Source organism: Podarcis liolepis, assembly GCF_965112155.1.
Source record: "Podarcis liolepis genome assembly, chromosome: 16".
NCBI lineage: Eukaryota > Metazoa > Chordata > Lepidosauria > Squamata > Lacertidae > Podarcis > Podarcis liolepis.
The window spans coordinates 33027429-33042914 of record NC_139567.1 but is presented as its reverse complement, the minus strand read 5'-3'; the positions used below and the strand labels follow the sequence as shown (position 1 = coordinate 33042914).

The 15486-nt window shown below is 44.8% G+C and overlaps 1 protein-coding gene across 15 annotated transcripts in view; it reads right to left on the bottom strand.

Annotated features, from left to right (window-relative positions):
• Positions 1 to 15486, bottom strand: part of CUX1 (cut like homeobox 1) — a 276461-nt gene that overhangs the window by 94298 nt on the left and 166677 nt on the right. For 8 of the 15 annotated variants that reach the window (XM_083479155.1, XM_083479160.1, XM_083479159.1 and 5 more), the window contains exons 13-17: positions 15356 to 15404; positions 12683 to 12782; positions 10850 to 11521; positions 5881 to 5946; positions 160 to 261 (exon numbers count right to left, since the gene is read on the bottom strand). In XM_083479155.1, coding sequence (XP_083335281.1) covers positions 160 to 261; positions 5881 to 5946; positions 10850 to 11521; positions 12683 to 12782; positions 15356 to 15404 — 989 coding nt within the window. The remainder of the gene's footprint in view (positions 1 to 159; positions 262 to 5880; positions 5947 to 10849; positions 11522 to 12682; positions 12783 to 15355; positions 15405 to 15486) is intronic. The other 7 variants (XM_083479161.1, XM_083479153.1, XM_083479152.1 and 4 more) reach the window with 2 other exon arrangements.

Here is a 15486-nt window from a genome sequence, read left to right as displayed (position 1 = left end):
TGCTATAAACTAAAAAGTCCCTGACGCTGCAACGTTTTTTCTTAACCCTTTAGTGGCACACAACAGGCAGGTTAAAGTTTTTTGCACACTCTTAAGTCTCTTGCCAATAGTTTCCTGGGTATCCTGAGGTTCAGGGTCACTCCAACCGGAAGCTCCTACCTGTTTTCTGTACCTGCAGCTCCCTTTTTGCTTGCTCTAGGATGGATTTGATAGCTTCATCAGAGCCTGCCTCTGTGGCTCGGATTCTTGTGGTGATGTTACCTGGAAGAAAGGGGGAAATGATCAGCTGTTAAGCAGCTTTTTGGGGATCAGCATTTCCATTCAAAATCTGTTGTCAGCGAAGCCCTTTGAGAGAACTAGAGGAACATAATAAATAAAACAAGGAGCTGCAGTCACATCTGGTACTCCTATGCATATGCAAAATGCAGTATTTTCTTTGCAGGTTCAAACTGCCGCCCTCCGCCCCCAGTTGAGAATTTTACAATTCTGCTTTTTAATATTGTCTTTGCTCTTCCCTTGAATTCTTTCTTTCCCTGCGCAATCTGGGTTTTTAAAAAATGGTACAATGTAATGTATGGATGTGTTGTGAGCCGCTTTAGGGACTCTGGTCAAGAGGTAGGGTGCACATCTAAGAAATATACTGATCCGTGCTATCTAGCCAAACACTGTCTCCTACATCTGGTGGGGAAAAGGCTTCCCTATCACCTCCCACCTGAGATCCTCTTAACTTATGGTGCCAAGGAATGAATCTGAAACTTTCTGCACGTGAAGCATGTGTCTCACCATTGTGCTTCGCCCTCTCAAACTCCTCTGAATCTCGGGATAATTTGGCAAAGTTTTCTAGCACTGTAATCTTGCAACAAGGATTTATAACAATATTTCTGTGACCTATTTAAAAACATGTGGTTCTTTTCAACCCACCAGCAATGCAAAGAGTTATTAAAAAGCACAAATTGGCATGTTCTTTCTCACATTTCTTGAAAAAAAGAGAAGAAAAATCTGCTAGATTTCAAAAGCAAAATATTACTCTGAATATAGCACAGTATTGCAGGCTGGAATAGGAAACGGACATAAGGAGGGGGAGGGAGCACTTGAAATATCTTGGTCACTCTCCAAGTTGGCATTATGACAAAATATAATTCTAATTTTTCCTTAAGCATGAATTCTCTCTTTTTAGAAAACTAGAGGCAGAAAAATCCTAAAATTTTGAAAGCTGTTTTGTGCCATCACCCTTAATTAAAAAACGTACCATGGTATTCCTTTTCGGTGATACAGGAACATGCTTCCTGCACTTAAGCTATACGTGGATATGAGGAGGGTGCCTAAGGCAGAATACTTTAGGCTCCTGTCCCTTATGTCTCCAGGGCACTAGGGACTGTTACTAGAGTTTGGGTGGTAAGTGGCAGCAACTTATGTTACCCCAAGGTATTTTGGCATCCGTGGTGGAAAAATCCAACTGGCATTCATCTCTCCCCCCCCCCCCATGATACAGAGAACCATAAAGAATAAAGTTCTCCCACAATAGCCTTATTAAAATGAATGGGAGCTGCAAGCGAATCCCATCAGGGCCAGTTCTATGCGGTCTTTTTTTCCTGCTGCTCTTGACGGCACCCATCAGTTGCCCATCTCTTGCCTAATGGAAGAGACGCCTCTGCTTGCACCCCAGGAGCTGATTCACACCAATTCAGTTTTTATTCTCTGTTGTGCTACAATCTATTTTCTATTTTGTACACTAGTCTTATAAACTCATAGGTAAGCAGCGCAAAAGTAATAATGTGAGCTGAAATGGGAAGAGTTCCCCTAAGAGGACTGTATGAATGGGGTCTTCTCAGGGTCACAGAATCTAGGATCAGGAACAAATGCGTGGCATGGCTTGCAGTGGGGAGTGGGGTAAGTGCGGCACTGCCCCACCACGCTCAGCCTGTCCTTAGCTAGCCCCTCACTATCTCCTGACTTACAACCAGTCCAAGGGGTGACCCTGCCTGTCAGCTTCCTCCTGGGTTGCCCTTGTAGAATTCAGCAGGGAGGAGGTAGATGGGCGCAAAACTAGAATTACAGTGGTACCTCAGGTTACAAACGCTTCAGGTTACGTGTCTTCAGGTTGCGGATTGCGGGAAACCTGGAAGTACTGGAAAGGGTTATTTCTGGGTTTTGCCGCTCGTGCATGTGCAGAAGCGCTAAATTGCGTCACGCTGCGTCAGACGCAGCGCTGCAGGTTACAAACGCTGCGGGTTGCAGATGTGCCTCTGTCACAGACTACATCCACAACCCAAGGTCCCACTGTAGTTGGCTCGGCCTGTCATTGGCTCTAGCGCCACCTACTGGTGGGCTCCCTGCCTTCTGCCCTCTCAGTCCCAATGAGACCAGCCACCACTGATGGCTTGGCTTACGTAAATAATATGACAGGCACCTTTAAGCACTGCACATGTTCTCTGCTTTGTGAAATACACAGAAGCCCTATTCAAGGACTCAGAATCACAGAATAATCCTTTGTATTTTATAATGATGTTTTTAAATGCCGTAAGCCGCCTTGAATCGGAGAAAGGTGGTATATAAACATATGAAATAAATCAACAACATATGAACTTTAAAGTGTAAGCCTGTGGAGAAAAATCAACTTTTTTGCCCATTATTTTTATTGATTTTCCATATTTAAAAAAAAATTGTCACCAAATTCAATAAAAATTTAAAAGCTGACTTCCCGCCCTCCCAAGAGAAAAATCAACAAGCATAAAATGTCTAGATGCCTCAGATTACTATTACTGAGATATATGTGTGTGTATGTGTATATTTTCTTTACCATTCAAAGGGCACCATATACTTCATCTCAATAATCCTTAGATGTACTACCCTCTAAAGATAGCCACAGCAGTATTATTCTCCTAATAAATGTTATTTTTCTAGTCCACTTTACACCTGAAGTGGCTTATAAAAATAACTTCCAAAGGAGTCATCTTCTGCAACACAAACAGCAAAGAGCCTAGGCCAACAAATTTATTACGGAATAAACTTTCACGGGCTTCACCAAATCCATGACACGCCACAACATCCACAAAAGCTTGAGCTGTAATAAATTCATTAGCTGTGAGTCCTGCAGGACCTACTCCCTGCCTCGCAAGCCTTTTCCAGATGGCCTGGGAGGGCAGGACCCTGACTGACTCCAGCTACAAAGGTTGAACTGCTGAACAGATTTTTGGGGGTTAGGGTTCTGTTTGGGATTTTGGGGGGTGGGGTAGTTGCTGTATCTATATTTTAGATCGTGGTGTGATTTAGGCGGAAATTGTTCAGTTTGGTTGTGTATTTTTAATGTTTTATTTATTGTTTACGACTACTTTTGTTATGTTGTAGTTACGTATTCTTTTCATCTCATAGGCCGCCTTGAGCATGGCTTAAAATGTGGAGAGGTGGCACACAGATAAAAATAAGTATGTTAATATGTAAGATGCCACAAGACTCTTTGTTGTTCCCGTTAAAAATAAGGCATTCAGCGGTAAAGTGGAAAACTAACGCCAGAAAAGTTAGAACAGCGAGAATACAAAAACGGTACATATAGCAGCATGAAAAGTACCATGCTGTTTAAAGTGAAAGCTTAAAAGCAGATGATCATTAAAACATTAAAAAGGTTTAATTTCTCATCTGCAAACAGAAAGGTAAGGGACGCATCAAATCTCTCCAGGGAGGGCAGCCTACAGTCATGGTGCCACTGCTAAAAAGGCAATGCCTATTTATATTCTCTATTTAGCTATTGTATACCAATTCCTTTTTAGCCCTTCCAAGGCAACTGATAAAATTAAGCCATAATAGAACAGGTCAAATACAAAATCCACAACAACTTCAGCCTATCAGATTTGCTCATCTACATTACAGCAAAGATGGGGCAGAGAGTAGGTCCTCTGCAGCTGATCTTAATACTCAGGGTCCTATGGGAGAAGGTGTTTTCTACAGGGGAGGCTGAGAGACACAGAGGCCCTTATTTCAGAGAGCTTTGGGCGAGAGAAAGTGGGTAGGGGGCACACTGGAAAAAAGCCCAAGACTCAGGAGGCAGCCCATCAAAGTCAGTATCCTTTGAATTGCCTTTTGATCAACAATGCTGGCTTTTATTTGGTTCCAGCTCTATCTGCCGCTCTCTAAAACAGGCTTTACACCTCAATCTTATAGGCTTGCTCAGAAGTAAGCACCATTGGACTGATGATGCGAGTGTGCTTACGACAGAAGTCTCAATTCAATTTCTTTTAAAACAGACACCTAGAAAAGAAATGCATTAATCTAGCAGTATTCGGCATTTGATACTGCTTTGGAAGTCACCTTTAGCATTGGAATTATTATTATTATTATTATTATTATTATTATTATTATTATTATTATTATTAAAATAAATAAATAAATAAATAAATAAATAAAAACAACTTGCTTAAGGCAACATGAGGGAGTTTGCAGCTGAGGGGTGATTTGAATTCAGAACTTCCTGGGCCCAAGCTCACCCCCACACCAATCTTCCATATTAACCTTTTGCTAGTTCTTGACTTGGAGAACGCTTGAAACCCAAATGGGGTTTCAAGCAAGGAAGTGGGTATGGCTCAGAGCTGCACGGTGCCGTTTCTGTGTCTTACTAAAGCGGCTCGCAGCGTCCCATGCCCAATATTTTTGGCAGCACCTGAGCACTGCATTTCCTATCGATGACTCAGCTTGCAGCAGGAGACAAGGCTTCACAACCTCTGAATCCCTCCATAGCTGGTACAGGAATCCCTTGTCCTCTACCAAACTCTCATTTTTTTCCAGCTTTGTGACACACTCTGCAGATCTACGCATTTGACGACGGCATGCAGCACCCTTGTCATCTGTTCAAGACCAGAGCAGAAGGGAACATGGCTTGGATCACACATGTTTCCTAGAGGGATCAGTTTACACACACACACACATACCTTTCACACCAGAATTGCTTATGATTGACAACTGGGTGTCCAGTAACCCCAAAGTAATCAATTGCTTTAGTGGCTATAAAAGCCAGAGTGGTATTAAATCAGGGTTTAAATCCCTGCTCAGACATGAAATTCATTGGGCAACCTTGGCCCAGTCACTCACTCCCAGCCTTGTGGGGATAAAATGGAATTCCCATGGCTGCCAACCTTGGAGAAAGGACAAGATACCAATACCAATAAGATCAACATAAATGATAATAAGGTTTAGCTCTGTTGTGAGGTAGGAGTTCTATTTGAAGGAGACAAGTTAGTACAGCAGTAGAATTAGAGGGAAGCGGGGGAGAAGCAAGTGCTCTTGATGCTAACCCATGGTTTGTTTTATACTTACTGCCCCAATGCAGATGAAACACTGGCTACCTGAAAACCATGGTTCACAAATCAGGAGTCAACCTCAGGAATGCACATTTCTCTCTCTCACTCTCTTTCCCCCCACCTAAATTTAGGTTAGGAATTCCTTTCTTCCGTGTTAACATGATACCATGTTTCATGTACACTGATACGATGCTAACCAGGTTTGTCCCTATAATGAGGACTTGCAGATCCATTCCAAACGCTGCTATCAAGATCTGATTGTGAGTGTATTTATTATAATTAAGCTCCATCATGGTTTGGTCCACATGCAACACAAAATCATGTTAATGGTGGAAAAGGAAGTGGGGAGCACTGTTCCAGAGAGAGGAAGAAGCATTTTGAAGGCTGGCCCTGAATCTGCAAACCATGGTTTCCAGGGAGCCAGTGTTGTGTCTGCATGGGTCCACCGTCTGTTTTTCTTTCAGATTCCAGGCCAGAATCAAACTGCACCCTTTGCGTTTTGAGCAACAACAACAAAGACGAGACACAGCTAAGCACACTTCACTTCCCAGAGATTGACCGCGAAGAGAAACACCTGCCTGTGACGTACCTTCCGACCCATTTCTTCGTTTCGGTACTTCCTGAAATAGCCTGTTCAGGTTCTGGCCTGGATTCTCTGTTGAAAAACAAGTTGGGTAAGAACAAAACAATCAGGGGGAGGGTGGTTCCGACAATCGTGGCTGTGAGATGCAACAAGAACTGCCTTGTGCTAACCAGGGGCTCGGGAGGAAGGAGATGGGGAGTGGGGGCAGAAGTGAAATCAAGCAGTTCAAACAAAAAACAAAAACCCCAGGTCTGTTCAGAGCAGCTGGCTACTTTGGAAAGGAAGCAAGGCAGGCTGGTTGGTTAATGAAGATTACCGCTACACTCAGAAAGGAGATTAGAAAGATATAAATAAACATCTAAAAAGGTACAAAAAGATGAAGACGGGTCAGTAATCCTTGCAAGAGCCCAAAGGAGGAGAACACAGTACGAGGTGCCACACCACTCCCTGGCAACAAAGGGAAGCTCTGAGTGATCTTTTGCAACTTGCTGTCATTCCGCTCTCCTTTTCTCAAAAACCTCTGTCAAATGAAATCACGCCAATCAGAAATGAATGCAGCTTTATTTTAGGAGGGGGGGGGGAGCTCATTTTGCAATACTGTACTGTTGCGTAGCAGCACCAGTGAGGTCCTCTGCCCAAAATACTCTTGCGGGGTGGGTGGGTTTTCAGATTGGCACATGATGCTAAGTAGGGGAAACCAGATGCACCATAAGCAACAAATAAAATACAGGCGCTGGCAGAGGAGTGGAAGAACATCCTCATCTTTATCCTTACAGCTAGTCATTCCCAGCAGCCAGCTTTTTGATACTCTTTATTTTCTCTAATAATGAACCATTTTCCAAATCACAATTGGGATTGGCCACGATGTGCCATGAGAGGGAGCTCAGGAGGAGGAAACCTGACTTCTCACTTTAGCCACTGGAATTACAAACTTTAACAGGCATCCCCAACCTTCGGCCCTCCAGATGTTTTGGACTACAATTCCCATCATCCCTGACCACTGGTCCTGTTAGCTAGGGATCATGGGAATTGTAGGCCAAAACATTTGGAGGGCCGCAGGTTGGGGATGCCTGCTTTAAAATATCCACTGAGTTCCCTTCTTCTCCTTCCATGGTTCATATTACATACCATACTTTCCTGCATATTTTACTATAACCATTCAAATCAATTTTCCACTTTCACATCAATCAAATATTGTTTACTCTGTTGAATTTATCTTAATGCTGTCAGTGTTTTCAGATGTACAATTATTTTCTATATATTCAATAAATAGTTTCCTCACTTCTTTAAATATATGTTCTTCTTGCTCTGTTAATCTGTGTGTCGTACCTGCAAGTTCTGCATATTCTAACATCTTAAGTTGCCAGTCCTCTTTACAAGGGACCTCACTCACTTTCCGTTTTGGGGCCAACAGAATGCGGGCCACTGTGGTTGCATACATAAGTAAACTTCTCTGGCACCTGGGAATTTCTGTCTGGGTTATTCCCAACAAAAAGGACTCTGGTTTAAGTCTGATTTTTAAGGACAAGACACAAGGAAGGCCCTTACGCATGTAAATTTTCTTCACCTGCACCTTCACATGAACTGGCCCATTTACATGTTATACGCAAGATAAGGATATCAAGGGCTAATAGTCATGATGGCAATATCCCCTTCCAGGAACAGAGGGAGCTTGCCTTAGAATACCAATCCACAGAGTAGCGGAAGAGTCCGATTGCCCTGCTCTCCTGCTTGGGGGTTTCCCACAGACATCTGGCCATGATAGGAGATGGGATGCTGGACTAGAAAGGCATTTGGTCTAGATCTAGCAGGGATACTCTTGATGTTCTTATATTCTGGCTGCACCTACCAGGCCACTAGGTACTTCTGTCCTGGAGCACATGTCAATGGGCTGGCATGGACTCAGTATGACTGGGTGTGCATACAAAGCTGACTCAGCTACACTTACTGCACTGGACCAGGACGTTTGTGATGTGAATGATTTCACTCACATCCTTAAATGCAACTGACAGGGCATGTGCACAAAGCTTGCACAGATAAGTGCTTTTTAAAGGCCTCATTCCTGCAGAGGAAAGCAAAACCCTGCAGTTGGGATGGCACTGTAAGGGGGCAAAAACCTTCCCCCCCCCCCATTCCCTAACACCACTGACAGGTGGACCCTTCTCCCTTCCCTTAAGCCAGCTCCTTCTGGCGATGAGTTTCCAGCACTCCTCTTTCCTGAAAACAAGAGCCTGTTTTGGGACAGGACAGCTCTTCATTCCTTCCCTTCCTGTCAAATTTTAGCTTGCACCCAGTAACAGGATGCTTATCATCCTTATGACCACAGTTGTTATTTGTATGGGCTAGTGTACAGATCAACACCCTTAGATTAGATTTGCCTCAGTGATAAAGCACATGCTTTGCTTGCAGAAGGTCCCAGTTTAACCTCTTGCATCTCCAGCTAGGGCCAGGAAGGATCTCTGTTTGAAAACCTGGAGATCCACTGCCAATTAGTGTGCACCATATTGAGCTAGAAGGACCAATGATCTGACTTGGGATAAGGCAGCGTCCTATGTTCCTGTGATTTCGCTTCCAGCGTTGATGCCCTTATGGTTTTTCCAAGCTTTGGCATCAGTAAATGCTTCTTAAAGTCTAGATGTGTGTTTTAAAAAACAGCATAAAAAATCCAGGAAGTGGGTTCCATAATGCACCTTGGGGGCCAGCTGGATTAACCATGCGTGTTAGGGGAGAGCAGGTTAGGTTCTTCATCTTGCCCCATTGGCAGGTGAACTATGTGACACAGTGAAGCAGGAAAGGGTCTTTGTCATGGTGGAGCCACATCGTCACTTCTATGCCCAAGCTTTTTGGGAAGTTTGAGGAACAGCACTATTCGCTGTCCGAGTTTGCTGTCTGTTATATTATTATGTCTGAGTTTGCAATTTGCACTTGACTTTTAAAACTGTTTTTATAGTAATTGGTGTGTCTGACCTGGATAGTGTGATTTGCTTTATGTTCGTTTTATGCCGTAACCCACTCTGGGATCACTCAGAATCGAGGGAGGGCTTATAAATCAAATCAAATCAAATAAACAAGTGTATAGCTTTAGGCACTTATCCTTTTTTAGCCCCCCAATTTCCCAGTTGAGCTCACTGGGGGGGGGGTCCTTGGGCCAGTCATTCTTTCTTAGCCTTCTCTTTCTTTCAGAGAAGTGGTCGTTTCCTCTCTTTTTTTGAATGGGGGGGGGGGAGAGGAAAACCCCTGTATGTGCACCCCCTTGACCCGCCTTGGAGGAATGATATAATTCATGACTTGGTTGCAGCTAAAGCCAGGAAATAAATGTGTTCATTCGAAGAAAAGAGCGTCATGAATTTATGTTTGAAGATTTTATCTTTCACTGGAACAGAGTTTGTGATTTTTAAATAATTTGTTTGATTTCTCACACATACTACCTGGGCCTTTCCCTCTGACAAGCCTTAGCCCTCCCCCCTTAAATAGCCCTGATTTGGGCTGACAATCACAAGCCTGAAAAGGTTGGAGAAAACGTCCCCCCCCAACCCCACAATTAGCTTTCTGGGGTCTTTCCCAGCCCTGCTACCAAAGATCCCTTTAGCTGAAAAATCTGGTGTCTTATCAATGCCTTATAGTGAGCCAGGCAATTGCCCCATCTAGCTCTACTTTGGTGGGCAGCGGCTGCCCAGCGGCTCAGTCTTTTTAGCTAGGTGCATTTTGAACCTGGGACCTCATGCATGCGCAGCCTGTGGTCTACCATAGGATCTGGCCCCTCTCCACACAGTGATGATGTCACGCGGTACATTTCCCCCACGCCTCCTGTTGACAGCCAGAGATGGGAGGGGTGGGGAAATGCTCAGCCCAATGTCATCACCTTGTGTCACATACTGTTAGTACGGGAGCCATTACCAGGAAAAGAAGGGGGTGAGCGTGAGCGAGAGAAACATGAAATAGTGGCAGCTCTCTCTCAACAAATGCAACCATTTGCAGAGAAGCTGCACAAAGACAACATTTAGCAAAGGTGTGTTATTTCAGTGGATTTTACAGAGAACCTGGTAGTGGAGGGAGACAGGATGACAATAACTGTCTCAGTATTGTTTGGGCTCCTTAAGAGTTTTGCATCAACCCTTCTGTTAATGAAGATCAATAGCCATCCTCTCCCCATCCCCAACAGTTTTGCTTTGCGCTTTGGCATCTTAAAATATGTTACACATTTCTGATTATTTTACATTCTATGAATCTGCTTGGTCCGGAAGCAGAGGGCAAGAGTTTCCTGTGGCACAATTAGGCCTGTATTGAGAGTGGGGTGGATACTTGTGGGTCTGACTTGGGGAACCTGCAGAGAGGGTTGAACCAGATTTCCCTTGATCATAAATTCTGCTGAGAATTCAGAGTTTTGAAAGCGGCAAAACTTCTCACTTGCATTCATTCAAGTTTTATCGAATGAGTGCAGAGTCATCGAATCACTACAATGAAAATGAACTACTTTGATAGATACACACTCAAGGATGGGACAGCAAAAGACGCTGTTTCTGCTACGCCGGGAACACCACGTTTTCCAAGTTCTGCACATTTAAGATACTTAAAGAAACAAAAACCTGTTTCATGGATACCCAATGAATCAGAGCGGGCCCAAGAGATTTGGGCGCCTGAGTTAAAACATCAAAATGGACCATTCCACACACTAATAAACACAGGGCGCAATTCATGGGGATGCTCTCCTGCATTGGCCCATGGAAACAGATGGCAATGGGAACCTTATATTGTATGGGGCCAGCACAGGCAAACATAACCACTGGATCGTACTGTCCCAACTTCCACTCTGCCACTTCTCTCTGCCACGGTCCATTCAAAGAATAATTGGCTTAAGAGGTGAAAGCCAAATGGACCTCTTCAACCACCAGATGAAGGAAGTCCTGTTGACAGGGCCTCCCATCTACCAAGAACAGAAATGGAAAGGAAAGCCAGTGGCTAATGCCTCACTCACCTCTTTGCCTTCCCTGGATGCTGCGCAACGCCAAGATGTTCTGCTCGTCCGACAGGAACTGCTTCATCTTGTGGAATGGTTCCTTGCCTCTCACCGTGAGCTTGTTCCAAGGCTTCGGCCGAGCCAGGATCTCGCTGACGGAGCCTTGCGAGAGGCCCAAGACATAGTGTCCAAAGATCCGCTGTCCAATATTGTGCTTGATCAACTGCTCTTTGACCTGACGTGCAATTTCGGCCGTGTCAATCTCCTCGCCTTCCGAGGCGCTGCCAGTGCTTTCGGACTGGCTGGGGGACGGGGCCATGCCGTTGACATCCGGGCTTTGTTGCAAGGGGCTTTGGGAAGATATGGAGTTTGTGCTGTAGGGACCTGCTGAAAAAATCATGCTTGTGCTTCCTGCTTCCTGCATTGCCTTGGAGTAGAAGGACTGCATAAGCTGGCGCTGGAGGAGAGAGTTTAGTGCAAATTTTCCTGTAGAAGCCAGGGGTAAGCCGGAGCTTGCCAAGGATGAGCTGAAAAAGTCTTGACTTAAACCCGTTGGTGAGAACTGATGTGTACCATTAGTATTGGAAGCCTGCTCCCCTGCATTGCGGGGCAACTGAGGAGGAGGGGAGGCCGGCAAGGTTGCAGGACGCTGACTCTCAGGCTGGTCTTTCCCTTTTCTCCTGGCTGACCCTACAAGGAAGGTCAAACATAATGCATTATGGGGGATCAAAAAGGAGGGGGGAAAAACCAAGACCAAAATGCAGAGTTTGCCCCACAAAAGGGAAAAAAGTGCAGGTTGTGTTTTGCTTTTTAATTTTTTTTTTAAATAAGGGCCAATGAAGAAGGTGGTTTGGGTTTTTGTTTTTGTTTTGTTTTTTGTTTCTTTAAATTTTAATAAGCCAAACAAGGCCCCCAAGACAAACAACATGCATTTCATGTTTGCACCTTTCTTGTATGTTGCAGCCTGGAGAATCCCCCTTTCACACATTAACATTTGAACAATGACATGAAGTGCAGTTATACAATTTTTTAAAAAAATAATAGTAATTTCATTGACACAGGAAAAAATATATATTCCCTTTAGTATCCGCTCTCCCATTCAAGTTGCCTTGTCTCCAAAACAGACCTTGGTTGAACCCAAATGCAGCAAACATTTATAAATGCCAGATGAAACTCGGATTAGAGAAATCATTGCTCGAATAATGCCAAAGTATAGTTCAGACGCTACTGGGAGAATGAAACAACCACCTGGGTGCCCAATTTATACAGCTGTCACCAGCTGCGAAAACCCAAACTAAAGAAGCACCTGGAAATTCCACAAATCCACCCATATATATATATATTTAGGCATGTGCAACATCCCCTGCCTCTGAGAAAAGCAAACAAGAAAAGGAAATGCACCACCTCTGGAAATAAAAGAACAGGGATTCAAACTGACATGCCAGCTAAGTATATGAGACAGGCTCACTTTTGGAATCCACTTTAATTTACGTTTGGGGAAGGGTGGGGGAAATTAGCACCAATGTCAGGTTTGCGACCAAAATGGAAGACAGACTCCGACGCTGCTCCTCACATAACATTCGGAAACATTTCTCCTTCCTAACCCTTTGGACCGTCTCCGAGGTCTCGAAGTCTTATTCTATTATCTACAGTATAAAGGGTGCAGGGAGGCGGCGGCGGAGAGATGAAACACGATTCAAAGTTCTTGCTCTCCATTACTCTTTCTGTCATGCAGCACAAGGCTTGGGCTCAGGCCCTCTTCCCCATCCTCACCCTCGAATCAGCAAACAAAGACTTGCAGCCTGAGAAACACGTTTGTTCCCCCCCCTCCGCCCCCGCCAATCCACTTACCGCTCAGGTCACTGTTTGTGATACGGAGCGTGGCGTTCTCCGATTGTAGCAGGCGGTTCTTTTCCAGCAGCAGGACTTCCAGCGGTTTGGATGCAGCATCCTATGGAGAGACGGAAGAAGGGTTAGGCGCCAAAGAGCCTGAGAATTGCACCTCAGGGTGGAGTTCACGAGGGCGCTGATGGGGCTCGGCCAGCAACCTAGAATTTGTCATCTGCATTTTGGCACATCTGCTACGACTCCCTAGTCTATGGCCGCGAAACTGCTTGGTGTTCTGGTGCAGGCTGCTTATCAGCTCCAGAGATGTATTTTTAAGTGCCCCATTAATCATTTTCCTTTCTTTTTTTTACACCTGTTTGCCTTCAGACGCAGCACTATCGCGGCGTATCTTCCCTGAAACACTGCGTCTCGGCGCTATGGAGAAAATGGACAAATTAAATCAGTCACAAACACCGACCCTTCCCCTTTCCCCGCACGCGACTCTCAATCATCGAAACCCACTGGAAATAATAAAACGCCTGGCACACAGGGAAGCGGCTTCAACTTTGCACTAAAGATGCCAGAATCCAATTTGTAACCTTTGATCCTACAAGATTAATATGTGACGACACCACAGGCTTTGGATGCTTCCCTCCCACCCCCACCCCCCACTACCCAAAGGTTTCTTTGTTCAATGTAGTTCAATTGTGCATTTGAAGGAGGTCTGAAAACGGAAAAATTGTCTTATTGTGAATTTCTCTTTGAAGATCCAGATGGAAAACATCCTAACTGGAGGTTCAGGCGGGGCCCCTTCCAGGCCAATGCCTCATGTCCAGGGGGAAGGATCCAAACCAACCACGCCTGTAGTCAGCGAAAGCTGAGCTCTCAGGCTTGCTTCCTTTATGCCTCTTCTGTCCCCCTGCCCCCCCCATTCCTTGTGCTCCTGCTGTGTGACATTGGCTTGTTCTTTGTCTCCTCTCTTGTTCCATTGCTTATTAGCTGAGCTGTGGGCACATGTTTGGTCTTTCCCCTGCCCACTGCACCCCCCTCCTTCTGTGATTCCCAGTGTGGTTCCCTTTTGGGGCATTTGGGGTTGGCATTGGAGGAGGGCCAGTGGATTTGGGGTCCCCTCTTCCTGTGTGGGAGGGTATTTTTGTGGAGTTTTGGCGCATCCTGCAAAAAACCGTGATCAAGCAGGAGACCATTTGGGGTGGATTTGATGGTTTGTCTGGCTTTGTTTTTCTCGCTGGCAGGGCCACAGTAATCCCCCCCCCCAAACGGTGGTCAGTCATCAGCTCCTGAGAGTTGCAAGTGGATCCACTGCAGGTAAATGCAGTTGACCCATAATGGGTTTTGCAAGGGCATAAGGCTTTTGTGCCAATGCGGGAACATTTCTGGGTTAATTAGGGTGGGCCTATTTAGCTTTCCAAACTGCATCAAGGGCATATGGGAAAGAGGCAGTGAAAGGCTTGTCAGAAGCCACAGGAAAAGGCTGCTTAGCCCCCACAGCCAGTGATGGAGAGGCTTGGACTTGAGCAGGCAGCTCCTCAAGCAGCCATTGTGGAACCTCCATGGGATTTAGCCAAAATTGCTGGGAAAAAACTCAACGGCAAATAATTTAGAGCGAGACTGGGCTACCCGCTCCTACTCAGACAGCTCTCCTTCCTTCTTCTGGGAAGGGAAGAAAAGGCTTCAATATCACATAGGAGCAATGTATGTATTCCATTTGGATCTGGCAAATTTAGGATTTGAGTTACCACTTCAATAGGCACTTCAAGGATCAGTATGGTGTAGTGAGGGATGTGTTGGCCATAGACCAGGGAGATCTGGGTTTATATCCCCACAGTGGATATGATAGCTGCATTTTCACACACTTGTGGAGACAGAAGAGAATTGCGTGTGTGCATCTTGCAGCCCTGGTAGATTTTGTTGACTAAATATTGACACTTCACTTCCAGATTTTTCAACTCTATGTCATGGTCCCCATTTCCCACCCTGAATAAAATCATATCTGTTCATTTTCTCCCTTCTGAACTATTAAATGTTTGTATTATTGAACATCTTCCTCATCGGTCACTATCTGCAGCACACTTTAAAATATTGCAATACCCAAAGACCTTTAGCTCAGGAATTACTACAATTCCTTCATAAGGCAGCAGCTCATCACCTCTATCATCACATCAAAAGTGGTTTACAATAGAAATAAGTTTAAAAAGCAAGCAATGGAAGAATTAAAGCAGCCGCCACAACAAGCACATCAGATAAAAAACCAAGCAGGCAGTTAAAAGAACAAGTGAAACGAGAACAGCAGCCATGAACCACTCATTAAAACCCCTGGTCTAAGATAAAAAGGTATAACTTGTCCTCTGAAAGACAAAAGAGCTGGTGTCACACACTTGCTATGCTGGCTCTCTTTAGATCGTTCTGTTATTTCATTTTTCCTCACCATCAACTTGCGAGGTAGAGGGTTTAAGTGCTGGAAATGCAAACTGGCAGGCATGCTCAAGACCACACACAGTTAATTCCCTGGCTGAGCAAGGTTTGAACCCAGGTCTTCCATGTCAAAGTTCTTTACCCAAAAAGCCTCATGGACTCTTAGTGTGTCAGACACAACATTTCTCAATCCAAGCTGGCATTCAGAAGTGACCTCCCCACCCTCAGCTCTGCTCGCCCAAAATCCAAAAGCAGTCCTGTTACCTGTGTGCTGGAGCCATCAGAGGGTGCAAACTCCATGGACTTCAAGATGCTGCAAAGTGGTAGAATAAAGAGTTATTTTCTCTTCTGTCCTTTCATAACAGCTCCTCTAATAAGCATTAACATTGTAATTT